This window comes from Anomalospiza imberbis, chromosome 3 (assembly GCF_031753505.1).
Source record: "Anomalospiza imberbis isolate Cuckoo-Finch-1a 21T00152 chromosome 3, ASM3175350v1, whole genome shotgun sequence".
NCBI classification, from domain to species: Eukaryota; Metazoa; Chordata; class Aves; order Passeriformes; family Viduidae; genus Anomalospiza; species Anomalospiza imberbis.
This window is the reverse complement of record NC_089683.1, coordinates 2,407,931-2,430,784: the sequence shown is the minus strand read 5'-3', so window position 1 is coordinate 2,430,784 and position 22,854 is coordinate 2,407,931. Positions and strand designations below refer to the sequence as shown.

At 46.8% G+C, this 22,854-nt stretch overlaps 1 protein-coding gene across 1 annotated transcript in view; it reads right to left on the bottom strand.

Moving 5' to 3' along the window:
* Nucleotides 1-1,305: 1,305 nt before the first annotated feature.
* FZD3 (frizzled class receptor 3) overlaps nt 1,306-22,854 on the bottom strand; it is a 40,703-nt gene continuing 19,154 nt past the window's right edge. The window contains exons 2-6 of the mRNA XM_068183134.1: nt 21,541-21,737; nt 18,890-19,907; nt 3,474-3,622; nt 2,387-2,620; nt 1,306-1,608 (exon numbers count right to left, since the gene is read on the bottom strand). Coding sequence (XP_068039235.1) covers nt 1,395-1,608; nt 2,387-2,620; nt 3,474-3,622; nt 18,890-19,907; nt 21,541-21,737 — 1,812 coding nt within the window. The 3' untranslated portion in view covers nt 1,306-1,394. The remainder of the gene's footprint in view (nt 1,609-2,386; nt 2,621-3,473; nt 3,623-18,889; nt 19,908-21,540; nt 21,738-22,854) is intronic.

Sequence of the window (22,854 nt, the reverse complement as noted above, 5' to 3'; positions counted from 1 at the left end):
AATAAGGATTTGTTTCCCAGCAGCGACGCGCAGTGATTACTGAGGTAGGTTTGCACGCCAGCAGTGTTTCCTCGTGCTGGATGAATCTCCACAGAAGGTGCTGCAGAAGATCTCCAGCACCACCCTTGACTTCTGCCTCCAGTGTATCCCAAGGGATCCTTTCCACACACAAAAAAAAAAGCCCAAACTGAGAATTCCCTGCCATGAATCTGCAGAAGGGGATTCAAACAACCACAGCAGAGGCAGATCCGTAACCAAGATCCCTGAACTGGGGATCCTGTCTCCTCCTCAAGGAATGCCCTGGGCTTCCAGCTGCCACATCCTCCTTTTCCCCATCTGGGGACAGCTCCTGCCTCAGTTTCTCCCACCCATCTCTGAATTCTTGCTCAGCACAGAGAATCCTCCCCAGACCAGCCCTGACATCACGAGGAAGGTGGGGCTTCCTTGAATAAACTCCTCTGGTCCCGCTGGCCTCAGCCTTCTTCACCCAGCTGCTGGGGGTTGTACACAGGCTCAGCTCTGGCTGAAAGAACGGGCTCTACATTCCTGCTTGGGCGACAAATTCAGCTTTCCTATGATAATCTTCTTTTTGTTTAAATAGATCAGGAACAGGCAATCTCAGCTTTTGTACATGACTCTAAAAAATAAATGGCTGAATATTATCTAGATAACTGCTTTTAAAACCCATCTCTTCCTACAGAAATTGTAAACGAGTAGAAAATTTAAATAGTCTTTTGTAAAAAAGCAAGGACAGTACAAGTTATAAAAAAATCGCTCTTCCCTGTCTCTCTCTTCCCCCCACCCTGTGGACAACTGAGCCTGGACAGCTCTGGGAAGAGCTGGTGATCCTCAGAGGAGTTTCCTTCTCCACAGAGCTCGTTCCTGTGGCGTTTCCAGTGTCACCAAACGCTGCCAGCTGGCACGGACGTGTCCCCTGGAGGGAGGTGCACGGAGGGATTCCTTCAACCATCAAGAGTTCCCTCAAGTCTCATCAGAACAACTCCCAGCACGACCCTGACACCGGGATTTCGGGGCCGGTGCCTCCCGACACGCAGAGCCCACGGAAGGAGGGACACGGGGAGGGGGAGGGAAGGAAGGGGGAGATTGTTTTCCACAGAGAATAAGAAATTCAGCAGTCGTGCCTGATGAGGAACAGTTATCAAATAAATAATTACCTACGGAGAGGTTCAGAGCAGACAACCGGCTTTTTACTCATTGATTCAAGACAGCTCCGAGGCAAGTCCCACAACGTCGGCTTCCACGCAGAGAAGCCGACCCGGCTTCCCGACGCCCAAATTCAGCGCCTGCCGAGAGGCTGAGGATGGTTCCGAGCGCGTCACCTCGCTGAGGAAGGCACCGCGAGCCCTGCCAGCACTCCGAGCCCCCGCTGCCCGTCAGGCACTGGTGCCATCCTCCTCGATGACGCGGTTCATGCTGGTGCCGTGCGTGATGTGTGTCATTGGGTTGCTGCTGAGGTCCCTGACGCTGCTGTGCCGCGACTGCTCGTTCAGCCGGTGGCAGCTGCTGTGCCTGGAGTGGTCGGTCAGTCGTGACATGCTGCCGTGAGGTAGTCGTTCCTCCACGCCCCTGTAGCTGCAGGGAGTGTACCTAATTTAGGGAAACACAGGGCGATCATCAGCGCGCTGCCGGAAGAATGTAAATAGAGAGCTCTGGCGAGGAAAGGCGCTCCCCGCTCAGCTCAGGCACTCGGCTCCCACAGCCCCGGGCAAAGCGTTTCAGCTCCTCGCACAATGGGTCTCGCTCTGTTTTTACTCCAGCGCTGTCTGGTATTGACAATTAGGGGAGTGAAAGGCTCGATGATTAATTACCCTGGAAACCTTAGCTCCACCTCAACCCAGAGCGGGGAACCTGTGCCCTTGTTTACTTCGGCAGGGCCAGGAGTATTGACAGACACAAAATCGGCTGACACAGACAAAAGCAGCCAGGAAAGTGCTGAGCTGACCTTGGGGCAGGTCTGTTTCCACACACAGATGTGCTGGAACACAGATCGCTCCCGTGCAGGAAAACCAGCACTGGACACAGCCCTGCTGGGTAATTAATTCACCAAGACCAGCACACACTCTGAAAGTATCACGGCATTTTTCTCTTCCCAGTCCAGACACTAACAGGGGGAGGAGAGGCACCAGAACATCCAGTTTTAGCAGAACTATGGCCGCGTGTCTGGCTGGAAGGGGCCTGTCCAATCTTCTGCACAAGATTTGCCCAGAGAGGCTGCGGACTCCCCACATCTGGAATTGTTTGAGGACAGGCTGGACAGGGCTCGGAGCAACCCGGGAGAGTGCAAGGTGTCCCAGGGAGGTGGAACGAGATGATCTTTAAGCTCCCTTCCCACCCAAAGCCCCGGATTTTTGGAGGACGCCCGTACCGTCCGTCCCGCGAGCGGTGCAGGCTGCCGTGGTAGCTGCTGACTTTGCTGTGGACGCTGCCGGCCTTGCTCCTCTGATCATCCATCACGGCCAGCTGCGTGGACGAGGCGTGGGTGGAGGTGCCCTGCGTGGAAGTGCCCCTGGACTTTCGGATGATGGGGGTGTTGGGGTCCCGCAGCAGCGACTGGGCGAAGTCCGGCTCTTGCAGCACTTGGCGGCTCTCGTTGACAACTCTGAGCGGGACAAGTCGGAGCAATTAACGTTAATTAGCGCGGTGTGAAAGTGATCACAGCACCGCGGCTGTTCTGCAAACACAACAAGCAGCAGGGCTTGGCGAACAGGAGCATTATTTGCATTATAATGCCCCTGTTTGCCCGATTTGGAAGCGCCTCCCTATGTGGTAATTTTAGCCCCCTACGTGGTTATTTTAGCCCAGCTGAATCCTTAAGGATGGACCAAAAGTCAGGCAGGAGTCACCGAAAGCCTTCTGTCTTTGAGGATCTGTTTTAAAACACCTTAAAGGAGAATATTTATTAGGAAAGTACCTACCCACGGCTACCACAAAAATCACACAGATTGTCTCTAAATCGATGCCAACCTTAATCTAAATTAATTTCAACCTTACTGAAGCTCCACGAAATTCTCGTTGTCACTTTATCAAGATGCTCTTCAGCACCAATGCGTAAGGAAGATTAAAAGCAGAGACAACTGCTTTCAACTGCAACCACGGTGAGAGGAACCCGGATTTAATTTCAGTTTAAAGCTCTGATTCAGCTGGCTAGATGCACATTTATAAATAAAACGTTTCCACTCCACCTCTCAGTAAGTAGTTGCAGTGTTTATTTGACACTTAATTCTTGTTTAAAACATTCTGAAGACAGACAAATTTAGATTTGATTCTGGGAACAAAGAATATTTAGGGAGAAATAAGGAAATTTTTGAGCTGTTGCCTGTTTTGTCCTTCCTGGCTCCATTCTGGATAGTGACTTTTCCATCCATTCCTGCCTTTGTCTCCATGAAAACCCAACCCGAGCTCTCTCCCAGGACAGCAAGGGAAGGGTTTATCTGTAAAATATCTGTGCTCACTCCTTTTTCCTGCGCCCGTGGAAGAAGCTGGCCCACTCAAAACAGGTCTTCTTGCTTCCAACCCAGAACACCGAGGGGATCCCAACCACCAAGGCCATCAGATACTTCATGAGGAACAAAATCAGATCTGGACGGCTCATCTGAGTGACCTGGAGAGAGAAAAAGAGAGAAAAGGAAGATTCTCCCACCCATCCTGGCTCACCACTGGTTTATGAACACGTTTACATCATCCCTCCTTGCCTGGAACCAAAGCCAACGTGGTCAGGGTTCCTTTGTTCCCTGGCTCCACAGAGCATGACCTCAGACAAAAGGCTCAGCTGCTGTGAGGTCCTGGCCTTTATTTGTATTTCTGCTCCGAATAATCCTGAAATATTTTCTAGTCTGCAAATCAGAGTGAGTCGTTCCTTTGATGGGATTAACCTACATAGGACCAGGTGCTGTGGCTGCTCTTGGGAAAAATGCCAGTGGAAGCTTCATGGATGGTCAGTGCTGACCCTTGGAGGGTTTCCTGTCTCCCCCCCTCGGGAATTCAAGGCTCTGGCCAGGTACAAGTGCCTGGTTCTTATCAGCCCAGCAAAACTTTCTCTCTTCAGGGAGATCAGCTGAGCCGGAAAACGCTCACAAGATCAATTTTTCCAAATGTTTTCATACCCAAAGGGTTTGTTTGGAAAAGAAGACAAAGATTTTCATTCCAGGAAGGTCTGTAGGGTATCTGCAGAACAAACATCCAGGGGCTTTTTGGAATTGATAACCTGGCTCAAAAACTGAACCTTCAGGGAGAGAGAACTTCCAGAGCAAGCCTGGAAGAGGCCACCAAACTGTGGAGGGAAGGAGCAAACTCGTGGTGGTGAGAAGTCCTCTGTGAGCATCTGTGTGACGACCCTGGAATTCCAGCAATTCCAGCAACTGGGAGAACTGGGATAAAGGCTGGGAGAGCTGGGGGTGTTCCCCTGGAGAAGAGAAGGCTCCACGGAGACCTCAGAGGCCCTTCCAGAGCCTAAAGGGGCTCCAGGAGAGCTGGAGAGGGACCTGGGACAAGGGATGGAGGGACAGGATCCAGGGAATGGCTGCTCACTGCCAGAGGGCAGGGATAGATGGGATATTGGGAAGGAATTGTTCCCCAAGAGGGTGGGGAGGGGCTGGGCTGGAATTCCCAGAGAAGCTGTGGCTGCCCCTGGATCCCTGGCAGTGTCCAAGGCCAGGTTGGATGAGGCTTGGAGCACCTGGGACGGTGGGAGGTGTCGGGGTTGGAACTGGATGAGTTTTGGTCCCTTCCCAAACCACTCTGTGATTCTACGATCCCAAACACCCACTGGCCACTAAATGACTTGGCCTTTAACAAGAGGATCCCTGCTTTTTGTCACAGCTGAGGGGGATTTCCAAACCCCTTGAAATCTTCTACCACCTTGAGAAATTTTTTTTTTCCTCAGGAGACGAGGGCCGAGGACAGGAGAGAACACGGAGGACAGACAGCAGATTTATCCTGATGCCAACAGGAATAAACTCGGTGCACGGTGGCATTAGAAAGACCCGCAGAGGGCTCAAGGATGGGCGTGGCAGGAAGGTTTAACCCTGGCTGTTTAACTGGGGGAGATGCCCAAGAGATCCTTCCACTGCAGCAGTGGCTTTGGGACAGATGGTGACAACGCTGGAAAAACCACCACACCTGAGGAAGTGACTGAGCAGCCCAAGGAAACATCCCAGAAGCTGTGTGAGACAGGGACTGGTGCTCTGTGAGGTGAGGCTGGAAAACTCTGGGAATTCACAGGGAACAACCAGCCCCCCTTGCAGAAAGCTGCTCTGGCCTAGAGGGACTCAAAGGTGTGAGAAAAAGAATGGCTGAACATTGAAATTTGGGGGAAAAAAACACTTAAAAAGGGTTTAATCTAAGTAACAGGAAAGAAATACTGCAGCAGCCATGAGGGAATTCCATCCGTAGCAGAGCAGGGTTTTGGGATGGCTGCAAATAGGAATTGTGGGGAGGCGTGTCTGGGTGCCACCAGACTATGGCAGGGGTTGACCATCAGAGCTCCCCTCTGATCCCACAGGCCTGCACTGATGTGGAAACTCAGGTACAACCTCCCAGAACAAGATCCAGAACCAGTTTCCCCCCCAGACTGAAAATTCAAACTCAAACCGTGCCCTGGGTCAGGGGGATTTGCCAGGAATAGGCTCCCACCCCGTGATATTCCAACGAATGCTGAGGGGCAACACAGCTTCCACTGGTCCAACCCAGCACAGCCAGCAAAACCAGGTTTAATGTTTTGTGTCACTGCACGTTTTTAGTCCTGTCACCACTGGAGATGGAAAACAGGAGTGCAGAAATGTCATGAGCATAATTAGGGGATGCTCCTGAGGAGTTTTCCATCCACCTCTGCCCCAGGAAAAACCACGGATGCTGAAGGGTCCTGGGCACCACTGGACCTTCCTGCAGCCTTTCACAGAACAGCTCTGAGGTGGTTTTGCAGCCAACCTGTGAGATTCCACCCAGGAATCAAAAATATTAACCATTACCCAATAAAAAATTACCCAGCAAAACAAAGCCCTCAAAAACCCACCCTATTATTATTTCATCACGAGCTCGATGGGCACTAAGTGGAATAAATGGGGAAATTCATCATTTCTTAATGAAGGTGACATTCATTCATTTTTGTATTTAATTATTTATATTTACATTTAATGTCTGTCCACGGGGCCAGGCCTCCCAAAGCGGAACTTCTGGCCTGAAGGGAATTTAATTTTGAATTTTTCATCAAGAATAAACCACCAGTTCTAGTGCTAAAGCTCTCAGCTGCTCACTGTATTAATTCCACCAAGCTATTACAATAAATCACTCAACAGCAAAAACTCCTGGCTCGACGTGTTGGTGCTGAGTGCTACAAATAATTCCATGTGAAAAAATTAAAATAAATGCATTCAACAAATCTTTCAGGTGAAAGGAAGCACGTCCTGCTCTTTGGCAAAGCGAGTTATTAAACATCATTACACACTTTTCTCCAAATTAAGCCTCAGAGCAGCCAATTCAGGGAGCAACACCCATTAAACTCACATTAATACTAAGTGACTGCACCTGTTTGAAACAATATTAATCTGCAGATACGAGGGATTTATCATAATTAACAACATTTGTAATAATTAACACTGGAAAAATGAAACTTGAAATGACTCTTCATGGTTTATTGGGCTAAAACCCAGGTGTTTGAGCCCAAAGGCACCGGGGCACCTCCAACCCCAAAACACTGGGACAGAGACCAGTTTTAAAACCAGCACAATTAGGCAAAAACTCACTCGTGTTCATCACCAAAACTTAGACCTTTTGACTGCCCAGCTATTTAGGAAGAGTGAAAAAATACGACTTTGAAGAGTGCAGGCTTGGGTGGGGCTAGATTTATTCACCGCACGTGAAATCGTGAGTTCACCTGGAATATTCAAACTCCACACGCCACCTCAGCCGAAATGCAAATTGTTTTGCGTTATTTGCCAAGAGCACCCGTGATCATGGTGTGCCCTGGGTCCTTATTTATGGCAAATTCTCCCTGACAGGGAACGTAACCTTCAACGGGCGTCAGAACCACTTCTGGAAAGTGAAGATTGGACAGGATCCCTGGTTTCAGTTTATCTTCTTGGAGAGAGCAGATGATGCAGGGAATAATCAACAACCGGGGCGCTCTGGAGGCGTCCGAGTTGATGGAACAAAGTCACCTGATGCACTTTCCATCTGTGCTTTGGAAAATTCAGCTTATAAGGAGACACCTCTGGGTTTAGAAGTGCTTCTTCTGAGCACTGCCTGACCCTATTCATATTCATATTTATACCTGAAGAATCTAGTGGTTTATTTAAGAAACCTCCCCGAAAGCTGAACTAGGGCAAGGAGGAAAAGGAACTGAAATGAAGTTCAGGAGAATTTAAAACTTGTTTTCACCTCTCACTTTCCTACAAAGCCTTGTGCTGAGCCCCACACGATGATACTGTACTAACAGGTACTGTCACTTCGATACTGGAAATTATTTACACAATTTACAGCACTCACAGAGTGGTCTGGGTTGCAAGGGCCCTCGAAGCTCATCTCATTCCAGGGAAAATCACTGATGTGAGCTCCCTGAGCAGAATTCCCTCCTCTTTTACAGGAACACCGTGCAAGCAAAGCTCTGCTGGCCGCTCCAGGCTGGAATTCCCTCTCTAAAATAAATATATTCCTTCCAACACAAAAAGCACCTTCTCAGCAGCACCGTCGGAGGCAGCCCTGGAACGGGGTGACCCTTCCAACCCAAACCATTTTATTAAGAAATTCAGTCTGCTCTTGCTTGAGCTGGTAAATACACGGTATTTTGTTGGAACCCCAATACTGAGAATTTTGTTTCTGTACTAACAAACACCGATCCCCAAGAGGACACTGCATTTCACCTAAAGCTGTAGAAAAGGCTTCCAAAATTGAATAATTAAACTAAAATTATGAGTGTGTCTTTTAAATAAAAGTGTATAATATCACTTAGGAGAAAAAGCTTTAAAAAAAAAGTAATATATATAAAACAAGATAAAAGTTTCAAAACAAAAGCTAATCCTTCTGCTTCACCTTCTTCTTCAGTTTAAATAATATTGTGTAATTGAATAAAAAAGTCTGCATTGCAAGCCACAAATAGCTAGTTATTAAATTAGAAATAAAAATCATTTAAGTATCATTTAGTAATTAAGCAATTTATCCTTAAAAAACCTTATAAAGAGAGAAATACAACTCCAATTAAATTTATTAAAATAAAATACTATAAAACTCACAGTTTGTGAGACTATAATCTTAATAAAAACTAATAAACATCTAAGTCCAAACCAAAAAATCCCGTCTCACACATTTAATCCCAACCCTAACAAAAAAAAAAACAAAAAACCAAAAACTCCACAGTATTGAAGGTACAATTAAAGATTTAAGGGTATTTTAGCACGGCATTGCTACATTTTTGGGTTGCAGCATTTAACTGATGCACCACGACTGATTTTTATTAGGGGAAAGGCCACATCCCTCTGCTGTCCTGCAGAAATGTGGGATTTCCTCGCCCCCGCCACTCAGCAGAGGGGTTTCAGACACTCTGCTCTCAGAGCAGGGGTCTGAGAGGGGATCTGATCCTAAAACTGCCTCCAGGGACCTGAGCGGCCCGGGCTGGGATTTCAGCTCAGAGCCCCCAGGGCAGCAATTCCCCGAAAACCAGCCCTGCGGGCTTCACCCCCCAGCTCTGCTCCGCGACCGCTCCCGGGGTGCTGAACACCACCAGCACTGCCCATTCCATCAGAAACCAGAGCGCGAGCAGCGTTTCGGCTGGGAAATAACAGCTACCACCTCTTCTGTCAGACGTGGGGATGCGGGAATGCCATCAGAGCGTGAATTCCACTGCTGGTGCAGCCAGCGAGGGAAAACAAAACCCTCCTAAACGCAGTTTTAGCATCCACAGTCCTGTTACCGGCTGAAACAATAACTGGGAACCCCTGCTAAGGAATTCAGTCCTGTCATTTCTTGTTTCCCACTTGGCACCGTGGCCAGACCCTTCCTGATGTCTCTGAAGCTCAATGTTCCCCTCATAATCCTGCACCCAAGGCTTTCAAAATTCCCCCTTCACACTGGAAAGCTCAAATCCAGAGAGAGATCTCCTCTGGGCCTTAAAAAATGGACTCATTTCCTTTTTTTTTAGATGAAAACCTGCTTGTTCCGAACACCAGGAGCTGTTCTTCCATGAGCGTCAGGGATGGGGGAGTGCAAGGCCCTGGACCGTGTCCTTAGAGGTGAGAACTTTTCCCAGAGGGAAGAGAATTCTGCTCCTGATTTTCTGCTTTCCTCCAGACCTGATCACATTCCCGGGGATATACAAGGGGTTTATGCACTCCAGGAACCCGAGAACTTGGAAATTCCATGGATTTTCAGAAAGGTTTGGGTTGAAAGGACCTGAAAGCTCATCCAGTTCCAAGCCCGACATCTCCCACCATTCCAAGGCTGCTCCAACCCGGCCTTGGACACTTCCAGGGATGGGGCAGCCAGGAATTCTCTGGGAATTCCACCCCGGGGAAGGGTTTCCCTGTGGATCTGGGCTCTCAGAGCCATCCAGCTGTGAGGAAAGCAGGCAAGGAGATGCAGGATTTGGGCTGTGGGCCCTGCGCCGCGCTCGGAGCTGCTCAGACACATCCCAGGAGGCCTCACCCGGCAAGTTCTGTCAGACAGAAAGACCACAGATGAAATAAAGGTATTTCTGTAGCCCGTTTCTTCCCTCCCACCTGCTGGGCTGCTGCAGAGCATCCGACAGAGAAGTTTTTCCCTCAGTGAACCCAAGAATCCTCAGTAAATCCAAGAATCCTCAGCGAACGCTCTGGTTCGGAGGCGTCGCTTCCCTCACGGAACCCGCGGTGGGCAGGCGCTCAGAAAGGAGGTTAAAAACATCAATTTCCACTTCCTCCAGGGAAAACCGAGGCTGCTCTGTGGGCACACTGCTCATTGAAATGCTTATCTAACTCATTCCTGAATATTTCCCCCTCCTGCCCCCAGTGATCAATCACAGCTGCTTTTTTTCTGACAGGGATGACGGGCGAAGACGTGTGAAACCACAAATTAATGAGCACAGGGTGCGTGTGTGGGGGGAAAAACCCAAACACAACACCTGTCCCCTCCTCTGGGGCAAGAACACCAATTATTGGATATTTCCCTCCGGGTAAAGAGCAATGAAATTCAAATTAACCCATGCTTTTGGTGGAAAGGGGAAAGACCAAAGGGAATCCGATCTAGCGGCGGCGCTTTCCAAGGTGTTTCCATCACTGCCATTGCTCGGAGATCCAGGATTACGCTCACAATTTGTTTTCCAGTCACAGGTAGTGGGATTTGTCACTGTAAAGTCAATCATTGTTACTAAAATCTTGCTTGTTTTGCCTTTAGCAAACCGTGACACCTCTGCAAGGCTTGGGCCGGTAACAGCTTCAAAGCTAATCCAAGCTAAAATAAACAATTAAATATTAAATAGAAATTAATGTAATATAAATTAAATAATTTTTAAAAATTAATAAATAAGACACCGTAATGAAAGTTTATAAAATTAACATCTTCATGGGGAACAGCTCTTCTGGGGAAAACTTATCCACCCCGGAAGTTAGTAATAGTCCAGATTCACCTTACTATGCCAAACCTACCAAAAATCCATTTTCCCCAAGAATTTTAACTGTGTAAGTGCCTAAAAAACACATCCCTGAGTCTCTGAAAAACTATTTGGCGTTAGGATTATTCTGTCAACTGATAAAATTTTATAGTCGAATACTGCACTGATACATATTCAAATATAATAACAAGAGTTATTAATGACTTATTTCTAATTAAAACTCCTCTCAGCTCCCACAGAAAAACTGCCTCAGGAGGAGAAATTGAATGTATTTTCATACATTAAAGCCGGGTTGTTAAACCTATAAAATAATGCAAACCTATAAAATAAAGCAAAATATGTCAATTCCCAAAATTTAAACAAAAGGAGTAACATAATTTGGCCAAAGCATTACCCTGATTTGGACACAGCTCACCAGTTCCAATATTTCTTATCAGTTTTGGCATTTCTTATCAGTTTTTGGTACTTATCCGTTTTGTTTTGTACTGGTGAAAATGAGAAACAGACCCAGGTCTTGCCCATTTTTGAGCACGACAGATATTCTGAAACAATTCAGATTATACATCGTGACTTCAGAAGTGCTATTAAAAAGACAAAAATAAATAAACCACAAGTAAAAATACATTTCTGAATGCAAATCCTAAGCAATTTCCTTTAATTTATCCAAACAAAAAGACAAATCTGGTTTTGGGTGACGGATTTCCTGTCACAGGAACGTTCAGGAATGAGGGTAAAGAGCATATATTATTATTAAAATAATACAGAGGTATATTATTATTAATATAATAAATTCACCATTATTAAATATTCACTCAGCTTTTGTTGCCGCTTTAATCACAATTAAAGAGTCGGTGGGAAAAGATCTTGAATATATTTATTAACCCAGGAGAAATTCCCTGTATCATTGCTAGGAAACACTGCAGTTCTGTGATCAATAATGCCCTGGTTTTTATTAGGGAAAATAAAGTTACAATAAAGTTTTAATGAATAAAACCCAGCTCCCAATTCAGATTTGCTCCATCTCTTGTGATTAATACGGAAAATCTGGTTTTAGCTCCACTTTTGTTTTGTTCTGGGTTTTGGGTTTTTGTTTTTTTTTTTTCCTTTAAGATGGAATAATTGCATCCAACAAGAAGCAACTCCTCGGGGCAGATTTAAGCAAATCCATTACCTCTCCTGAGAGGAATTCTAAACAATAACCAATGAAGAAAGAAGAGGAAAATTCCAGATTTACAGAGATCCCTAAATTCATTTATTCCCTTTCAAGTGTGTGGTGCTGAGAGTTTCCTGACAAAGCCTCTTTTCTCCAGCCAGCCCCACAGATGGCAAAACATCTGAGTGAAAAAACACAGTGGCAACACCACCCAGGAGTGGAGAAAATGGGGGAAAATGGGGGAAAAATGGAAATTTTCTCCACAAAGATGGAGAAATTGCATTGTGACCTGAGCATCACTGCAAAGCCACGGGGTCTGTGTGTCAAGAATTAATTCTTGCCAGCTTTTCTTGGTGTTTCTTTTGTTTCAGCCCCATTTCACCCCCAAGGAGTGGAGAAAATGGAGGGAAAATGGAAAAAAATGGGGGGAAAAAATCGAATTTTTGTCCACAAAGATGGAGAAATTCCATCTCAACTCGAGCAGCACTGCAAGGCCACGGGGTCTGTGTGTCAAGGATGAATTCTTGCCAGCTTTTCTTGGTGTCTCTTTTGTTTCAGCCCCATTTCACCCCCAAGGAGTGCAGACAATGGGGGGAAAATGGGAAAAAAAGGGGAAAAATGGAATTTTTGTCCACAAAGATGGAGAAATTCCATTGTGACCTGAGCAGCACTGCAAAGCCACGGGGTCTGTGTGTCAAGAATTAATTCTTGCCAGCTTTTCTTGGTGTCTCTTTTCTTTCAGCCCCATTTCACCCCCAAGGAGTGGAGAAAATGGAGGGAAAATGGAAAAAAATGGGGGAAAATGGGGAAAAAATGGAATTTTTGTCCACAAAGATGGAGAAATTCCATTGTGACCTGAGCAGCACTGCAAAGCCACGGGGTCTGTGTGTCAAGGATGAATTCTTGCCAGCTTTTCTTGGTGTCTCTTTTGTTTCAGCCCCATTTCACCCCCAAGGAGTGGAGACAATGGGGGGAAAATGGGAAAAAATGGGGAAAAAATGGAATTTTTGTCCACAAAGATGGAGAAATTCCATCTCTACTCGAGCAGCACTGCAAAGCCACGGGGTCTGTGTGTCAAGAATTAATTCTTGCCAGCTTTTCTTGGTGTCTCTTTTCTTTCAGCCCCATTTCACCCCTGAGGAGTGGAAATAATGGAGGGAAAATGGGGAAAAAATGGAATTTTTGTCCACAAAGATGGAGAAATTCCATCTCAACTCGAGCAGCACTGCAAAGCCACGGGGTCTGTGTGTCAGGGATGAATTCTTGCCAGATTTTCTTGGTGTCTCTTTTGTTTCAGCCCCGTTTTATTTAAAACAAGCACGAGGAGCCAGGATATTCAGCAGAGGGAAGGATAAAGCCCTGCCAAGGAGGAATTAACTCGGAAATGTTGCCCCTGCCCCTGTTGTGTGGGCAGCCTTTAAAAGAAGCAGCAAATCTGGGGGTGTTGGTGAGCCAACAGAGCCTGAAATGCAGAGGTTTTTGTCACACAAAGTTAATTTTGGGACACAGAATCCCAGAATTATTTGGGTTGGAAATGACTCCAAGCTCATCCCATCCCAACCCTGCCACGGGCACCTCCCACTGTCCCAGCTCATTCCCAGCCATGGGCAGGGATGCCACATTTAAAATGTGCTGTAAGATAAAAAATTAACCCTTATCAGCTCAGAAAGTGCATTTGTGACAACGGGAGATGAGCAAACTGCTGAACTCTTGGGCTAAAATTACCAGCAGGGGATAGGATTCTAATCCTAATATTAAAAGCCATTGCAGCAATGCACTAAAATTTGAGTTAAAATTGCAATATTAACAGGAATAAATTTTACTTTGATAAATAAACACCAGCCAGGGATGGGAGTGAGTGGGTGAAAAAAAATCCATTTAACTTTATCCCACAGCCAGGCTCTGATTTGGATTGAAACAGAGTGGAGGGGGGGAAAAAGGGGGGAAATAAATGGGATTGTCTATTTTTGTTGCTGATAAAAATGATATTTGCTATTACATCATCTTACAGCTCAGAATAATTAAGTTCTTCAAAACACCAAGGCAGTTTTAATTTTTTTAAAGAGGAGATCAGAAGGAAAACAGAGGAGATTTAGAGATAAGCACAGGAACTGCTTCAAAGAACTCAGTGAAAATGACTTTTGAAAGAGTTGTGCTCATGGTTCCTGCAGAAAAGCTCCTCTCTATCAGCAGCAAAGTGAAATAATCCCCATGGGATTCCCAAACTCCAGCAATTCCCATCTGAGGTGCTTATTTACATTCAATCTTCAAAAAATGGGCAAAAAACCCCCCTCTTCCCTCATTTTCTTTCTGGAATGATGACAAAGATCCAACCAAGGCTGCTCAGGATCCAGAAAGTGAATTTCAAAGAGTTTATTCTGATTTTTGAAGGGGACTGATGGCAAACCACCCCCACTTTTCCTACCCCTTCTCCCCAGAATTTTGCAGCAAAAAATCACAAAATAAAAACACCCAGTAAGAGCCGAAGAGATTGAAAGGGATCAGGAATTCCTCAGTTCCTCTGAATTCCTGCTCAGCTCCTCTTCCCCAGGACTCCCACTACAGCTGCAAATGCATTTGAAATTGTTTATTTTCCTTTTTTCCCCCCCCTCTTTAGTATCTAAATTTGAAGCCTTTCCCAGCAGCTCAGTGCTGAGTCTGGCCCTGGAGCTTTTGTGGAAACTGTGGAGTCTGTTTAGGTGTGGATTTGAGATAAATTGATCCTAAAACTTTCTTTACTTTGCAGGAAATCAGATTTTTCCTTGGCTTTTGAACTCCTGCACATTAGAAGCAGCTTTGGGGACAGACTTCACTGAGTCTCTATTTCACTTTTTAGCCAAATTCATCCCAGTTTTGAGACCTTTTTCCACAGACTGGGGCAGGTCCCTGTGGCCCAGTTTTGATTTTCTTTGTAATTCCAAGAGGAATAAAAGTCCATCAATCTCCTTGTAAGGAATAAACCACAAGGATGTGGAACAGCAGATAAATGAACTTCAAAGTTTGGGTTTTTTTCCCTTTCCCCCTGCTTTTCCCTTTACTTCTGGGGTCAGATGGAAAGGAAATCACAGCTTTTATAATTTAAAGCCTGACTGGAACCTTTTCCTAAAATCCAGCCTGACCCTCCCCATCAACCTGAGCCATCCTGTGCATCTGCAGAGCCCAAAATTTCATCCCAGTGCACCTGCCCTGGATCTGATTTAATTCCCACAGGATTTTAATTTAATTAACCCCGCAGGGTTTAAATGTAAATCCCACCAATTCCATCAACACCCGGGAAGAAACTGCAAGTAAGAGAGGAAAGGGACAAACTTTGAGAGCTGAAAAAATTGGAGCAGGATTAACAAACCAAGCCAACACCAAAACTTGATGAAGAATGGTGAAATTCAGAGGCTCTGCCCGGTGAGCCATGAGGTGACCTTGGGTTAATTCCTTTTTTTGAGGCAGTGAGTGAAAAGGAGGATTCTGATGTAAAATTCAGCTCCTTGTTTGAATATTCCTATGCCGAAAGTAGATTCCAAAGGCAGTGTTTCCCCCTCCAGAAAAACAGAAATATCCCAGCCTGGGTAAAAGGAGAGGTGGGTGGGTCAGGCCAGCGTGAGCAGAGATTTCCTCTCCCATTCTCCCCAAATTTTGGAGCACAGAGGGCAGGAAAGGGCACCACAAACTCCTTCAGCCCCTGCCCACGAGGAGAGGGAAAACTGGGATGTTGATTCCCTGCCCTTGGGGCAAAGAAGTACTTTATTTCCCAAGGAAAGCAATGGATGCCTCCCAAATTTGCCAAAAACCAGGAGAATCCACAGCCAGGTCAAGGCAGGAAACATCCAGGTAGGTCGCCAGGAATCCCAGAGGGTGATTTCCCACAAAAAGGCACCTTGTGGCTTTCTCCACTTGGGAATATCTGTAATTTTGGGAATATTTCTGATTTCAGGCAGCCAAATAAACAGAGTTCCTGGTTTTCATCTGACCAAACTCTCTGCTTGGGAATATCTCTAATTTTGGGAATATTTCTGATTTCAGGCAGCCAAATAAACAGAGTTCCTGGTTTTTATCTGACCAAACTCTCCACTTGGGAATATCTCTAATTTTGGGAATGTTTCTGATTTCAGGCAGCCAAATAAACACAGTTCCTGGTTTTTATCTGACCAAACTCTCCACTTGGGAATATCTCTAATTTTGGGAACATTTCTGATTTCAGGCAGCCAAATAAACACAGTTCCTGGTTTTTATCTGACCAAACTCTCCACTTGGGAATATCTCTAATTTTGGGAATGTTTCTGATTTCAGGCAGCCAAATAAACACAGTTCCTGGTTTTCATCTGACCAACCTCTTTACTTGGACATATCTCTAATTTTGGGAATATTTCTGATTTCGGGCAGCCAAATAAACAGAGTTCCTGGTTTTCATCTGACCAAACTCTCCACTTGGGAATATCTCTAATTTTGGGAATATTTCTGATTTCAGGCAGCCAAATAAACACAGTTCCTGGTTTTCATCTGAACCCCAGCCTGGTTCTGGAGCAGGCAGGAGAATCCACAGCTGCCCCCGCCGCAGCAGCTGCAATTCCCACCCCCCCTCTCTGGGAATTTTCCAGAAGGAGTTCCTGTGCCATCATCTCCCATGGCACAGATGAGGTCACGCCCCAGTGGATTTTTAACCTCGCATTTGCTGGTGTTGGGAAAAATCCCCCGACCACCACAACCCCTTCACTCAAAACCCGTTTATCCACGGTGGGATCGACTCCACTCCCCGTTTAGGATGGTCTGCTCTCGGAAACGTTGGAATTTATTGAAATAACATTAGAGCTTCGTAAAAATGCGTTTTTATTTCACCAAAACACTCCACATTTTCCCCTAATTTAAGGATGTATTCCTCTAGCATGAGCTAAGGATAAAATAATTTCCCCCCCCCCCCCCCCCAGCTTTGGGAATCTGTTTCAGTTTTAAATCTGGATTGTTTAATTTGGGAAGGGTGTTTAGTTAGAGGAGGGAAAAAAATATAAATGGAGGGGTTAAAAGGGAAAAAAAACCACTCCTCTAATACTCCCTGGGGTCTGCAGGTCCTTCAACCCAATTTGATGTGAATGAAACCATTATTGTTCTTTTGACTCCCGCTGGGCCATTACAGCAACGGCTTGCCAGGGATTTCAGGACGTTTTCATTATTCCAGCCCTCCCTTTCGAGGTTTAAAAGCAAGTTTTTGCTCAAAATTTTGCCTCCCCAAAACCCTCATGATTTTTGTAGATCCCTAAATTTCAACTGTTTAAATATTTCAATTCCAACATTTAAATAAAAATTTCGATTGGCACACGGTGGGTGTTGGAAATTAATCAAGAGAAAGCCATGTGTCCCCTCCCCCCCCCCCCTTTTTTTTTTCTCTCTCTGTTTTTAAGCATCAGCCAGTTTGAACAGATTAAAACCTGCAGCAGTGAAGACTCAGTCAAACCAATGGAACTGCACACACCCACTGCCACAGATTTCCTGCCATAAAAACGATCCCACATTGGGTGGGAGGGAAGAGTCCCACCCTAATAAAACCTAACGGAGGAGAAAAAAAAAAAACAAAACCAGAAAGGGTTAAAAGGTAATAAAAGGATTATTATCAAGCCTAAGCCAAACCTTTAAGTGATATTTTATTGCATTAAAAATGTGAGCTTTGGTGACTCAGCTGGTGTTTTAACTGCTTCAGAGCCAAAATGTTAATTTTTAAATATGCCTCTGTGGGCAGCTGTAAAACAAAGGTTTGCTGTAAAACTCTCTGGAAATAAACTTCCCTTAAAATAATTTGCAGCAAGTATCTAAGGAATGTCATTCCAAAAACAATCTGGCCTTTTGGCCCAAAAGCAGGCAATTAATCCCTAAAATACTTTATTTTCAACTGCATCTGAATAAACCAGCAGAGAGTTTGATCTTAGGGCTCTCAGAGGCTTCTGTTCACGTGATAACTCAATTAAACCGAGCAGATAAATCTCAGTTTCTTGAAAAAAACCCCAAAGCTGACGAGCTGCAAGCTCTGGTTGTCTTCAGAAGAAATTCAACTCGGATTTTATACAGATTCTCCCGGCACAAATTGAGCACAAACCCTCCAGGCCATCAAAGCCCCCAAACTGCCACAGATGAGCAAGGACTGCAGAGAGCAGCCTGATGGGAACTCGGCTGAAACGCCAAAATTCCTCACCAGCCAAACTTCCAACGACCAAAAATAAACTCATCGAGCCCTGGTCTTGAGGTTGGTTTAAAATAACATCTTTACATCTTGTGTAGGTGCCACAGAGCCCAGAAACTCCAAGGGAAATCCCCAAGCAGATGATGGGAACTTCTGATTTCCCAACAGCACCCGGCCTAAGGCGTTATCCCAATAATTTGAGTATGGCAACAACTTTTTTTAATAGGAACAGCAGAGCTTTGAGTGAGGAACTCAACGAGTAACTCTCCCCTGCCACCCCGCTCAGCTTCCACACCACCTGCAGGAATTTCTCCCCATTCTGAGGAAGCTTTCCCCCCCATCCACCCCATAAACCCTCTCTGAGAACCCCCCCAAGCTGCTCAGCCCAGCCAGGCCAGGACCAAAGGGCAGCCACGGCCCCCTCCTGCCTCGGAGGGCAAAATCCTCAAAATCGGCCCTGTACTCGGTAATTCAACATCGCCTGGTTTTATCACCCAGTGGCCCCAAGGTCTGCTCCCTCCAGACCTTCAGCTGCTGGAGCAGGAGACTTCTGTGGTTGGGATGGGACTCACAGGGCCCTTCCTGAGGCTCCGGGGGCCTGGTGGGAGAGGTTCCCAGAGGGAAGGGCACCATCCCCAAGGACACACCACCTTTGTATGACCAGCACTTGTACCTGTGACAAACACAACCCCAGCCAAAGGAGGGAAAACTCCACTCTCAACATCTCCCTTGAGTGCAACGAGCCCCAAAAGGTCTCTGGACCATGGCTCACAATCCAAGTGATTCCACCGCTTCAAATCCACCAATCCACCACCTTCATCCCTTCCAGAGGAGGAGCACACAAAGAATCCATTTTCCCCCAGGCAAACCCAAATTTTCTACAATCTCTTTGTTCTCAGGACACATTTCAGGTCTCACAGCCAACAAAGGACGAGGGAAGGGAAGGGTGGGTGTTGAGTTGGGCGGTGCTGCTCACCTGGAAGGGACAGGGAATGTGGTACTCCCGGCAGCGCTCCTGGATCCACGTGGTCTCCCACACGCCCCGGTACGCCTGCTCGTAGAAGTAGCAGCCGATCACCACCAGCAGGGGCACGAGGTAGAGCACGCTGAACACGCCGATGCGGATCATGAACTTCACCAGCTTGTCCTGGTTCTCCTTCTCCAGCGGGATCTCGATGCGGACGCGGTTGAGGGAGATGATTCCGGCCAGCAGGAGGGACACTCCCACCACCACGTACAGGCAGAGAGGCGCCAGCACGAAGTAGCGCAGCGCGTCCACGTCGTAGAGGCCGACGAAGCACACGCCACTGATGTTGTCGCCCTCGATCTTGTTCATGGCCAGGAGGATGATGGTGAGGGTACCCGGGATGCCCCAGGCGCTGGCGTGGAAGAGCAGGGCCTTCTTCTCGATGGCCTCGCTGCCCCACTTGGGCACGGCGGCCAGGAACCAGGTGATGGTGAGGATGACCCACCAGACGCTGCCGGCCATGGTGAAGAAGTAGAGCACCATGAAGAGCATGGTGCAGGCCTTGTTGTGGGAGCCCTGGGTCACCGTGGAGGCCTTGTACTGGGAGGGGCTGGAGGCGTTGCAGGCCACCCGGTCCTCCAGCAGGAAGCCGATGAAGAAGATGAGGGACACCATCATGTAGCAGACGGCGTAGAAGATGATGGGCCTCTCCGGGTAGCGGAAGCGCGTGACGTCGATGAGGAAGGTCAGGAAGGTGAACAAGGTGGCCGAGAGGCAGACGATGGAGATGACGCCGATGAAGTAGCGGGCGAAGGACAGCTCCTCCCGGCGGAAGTACATGTTGGGGCAAGGAGGGGAGCAGTCCCGGACCCTCAGGAAGGAGTAGCCCAGCTCCGGGTCGATTTTCAGCTCCCGAGGACACCAAAAGCCGTAATCCCTCTGGACGGCCATCGGGGCCTCCTCCGTGGGCTCGCCGGGCAAGTTGAGGTCAACTAGGCGAGGATAGGGCTCGTCGCAGTCTGGGAACCTAAAAAAGAGGCGTTTACAAGAAAAGCACTCACAATTTACAAGGACTGGGAAGCTCATTTCACACAGAATTCACAGAATCCCTGGGTTGGAAGAGACCTTAAAAATCATTGAGTCCAACCCATGCCCTAGCACCTTAACTAAACCATGGCACCGCGTGCCACCTCCAGGGATGGTGACTCCACCACCTCCCTGGGCAGGCCATTCCAGAACTTTATCACTCTTTCCGTGAAAAACTTTTTCCTAATATCCAGCCTGTATTTCCCTTGATGCAGACTGAGGCTGTGTCCTCTGGTTCTGTCAGTGCTGTCTGGAGAAAGAGCCCAACCCCACCCGAGCACAGCCACCCTTCAGGGAGTTGTAGAGAGTGGTAAGGACACCCCTGAGTCTCCTTTTCTCCAGGCTGAGCACCCCCAGCTCCCTCAGTGGTTCCTCACAGGGTTTGTGTTCCCAGCCCCTCTCCAGCCTCGTTGCCTCCTCTGGACGCGCTCGAGCGTCTCCACGTCCTTCCCAAACTGAGGGGCCAGGACTGGACACGGCACTCAAGGTGTGGCCTCACCTGTGCCCAGCACAGGGGAAGGGTGCCCTCCCTGCTCCTGCTGGCCACACAGTTCCTGATACAAGAATCAGGATTTCTAGGTGTGACTTCAGGCAAACCAACTGGAGCAAAACCAGACAATCCAAAAAAAAAAAGGGGAATCCATCCCATTCTGCACTATTTAGTCACAAACTCATCCCACAGCGCAATGTTGAAACTATAAAATAAGTTTAAAAATCAAACAGGTGAGCGGCCAATTTGAGCTTTAAGAATGAAGGTAAGGATGTAAAATCCATCCCAGGAAATCTGTGAATTCAAGCCCATGGCAGCAGGATTTTAAAAACATTTTAAAGCCTTTCCTAAGCAACTGCACTCGCTGTCACCAGACAGGGCAGTGAGGTGGTGACACCAAAATTCCAACTAGCACTGCCACCAGTTTTCATAAATGGAATTATGATGAAGGTATTTGTGTAGTTGACACCAGCATTAATAAATGGAATTATCATGGAGATATTTGTGTAAATAAAGCTCTGACTGGAGGCTGAGGACTTCTGGAGTTTCAAAGGAAGACTGGAGCAATCCCAGTAACCTAGAAACATCTTCTGACTTATTTGACTAAAATAATTTTAATTGTTTTTCATTCTCTCCAATCCAACTGTAAACTCGTTCTTCCTGTTACTGGTCCTCAGTTTCATTAACCATCGGAGTCACAAAAAACAATAAAGCATGAAGATACTGCTTTTAATTTCATGCATGTTCTGTCTCAAACAGCTTGGAACATCACTGGATCATTTTTCCAGAAATTTATTTGTGCAACGTAAAGCTGACCGCAGCTGTCTGCAGCTCAGCAAGGGGAACATGCTCTGCAAACAGCTTTGAGATTTCACCCTCATCAAACCCAGCCAATTTTGAGCTGATCTCTTGGGCAGCAAGAGGAACTCACTTCCCACCTCAGGAAAGGCTCAGGGGAAGGAAAACACGGCCGCGTGTGACGGAAAACGTTTAAAACACCTGCTTTTTACGGGGCCATAAAACATCCTGGATGGGAGTAAAATTTTATCCTGAAATAAAAAAAAAAAAAAGGGGGTTTTCTCACCTGGTGCACTCCATATCCTCGGGCCAGGAGACCCCAAACATCTCCATGAGCTTGGAGCACTCGCTGTGGGCGCGCTGGCAGAGGCGGCGGCAGGGCAGCGTCACCCGCCCGTACTCCATGCACACCGGGGCGTACAGGGCGCACAGGAAGGGCCGGAAATCCCGGGAGCATTCCAGGTTCACCATGGGGTGGAAGGGCTGGCAAGAAAAAGGAGAAAAAAAAGAGAAAAAAAAAAGGAGGATTCAGCAGCTGCAGGCAGCTCTTTGGTGGAATGTTTCGCTTTTTGTCTCATCGCGACCGCAACCGCGACCTTCTGGCTGTTGGGAGAAATGATCAACAGGATGGAACTTGGGGTTTTAGGAAGACAGGTGACAATGGGGACAATGAAAATATTCCCAAGGGATATTTATGTCCTCCATCTGCATTAAAATCAGTGGGAATTAGAGGGATGAATCCCCCTGAGGGCGGATTTCAGTTCTCTCATGAAGGTGTACGCGTCTCTCATTCCCAGCCCGCACGTTATCCCAGTTATTTAAATTCCCACACAGCCACGGAGCTTCCAGGGCTGTAATCACAGTGAAGGCACAACCAAGATGTCATTTCTTGCCTAAGCATCAGCCAGCACTGTGACATCAAAACCTGAAAAAATAAAATTATCAACATAAATAGCCGGTGTCTCGTGCTCCTGTGGTGCTTTATAACGGGTTTGGGCATCAACGAGAGCGACACTCCTTGGAAGCTCTGAGGGAAAATCTGTCAGAGTTAGGCAAACACAGCTGGTCTGGAGCATTCCTGAAGGATAAAGAAGGAAAAATAAAGAGGACAGGAGGGATTTATGTCTCAGAAAAAGCTGGTGCGTGGTGATAATCCACGTCATTGTCCAGCGTGGGTTCATTCTGCTCTTGGTTTTTGTGGTTTGTCCTTAAAACTCTCCAGGAATTAATCAATGTTTTATTCCAAATCTCTGTGGCACCTACCACCATCTCTTTGGATATCAATGTAAGATCAATGATATTCCCGTGAGAGTGGTATTAGAGAATACTGGAATACAATAGGACTTCCAGTGCTGGAATAAAACAAACCCCAGACTGGAAAAACTTCTCCTGATTTATATTTCAAATCACAGCTCAAAGGGAAAAGTGGCTTCATCAACAGCTTTGCTCTACACAGATTTTTTAGAAAAAGCCCTTTATTTGGATAACAGGGTTTTCTCCACAGCCCAGCAGGATTAAGGAGCAGAATTCTAATCCTTGGAATTTGCAGCGTGCTAGCTGAAGGACAAATGAACCTGCTATATATAAATATGTTTAAATC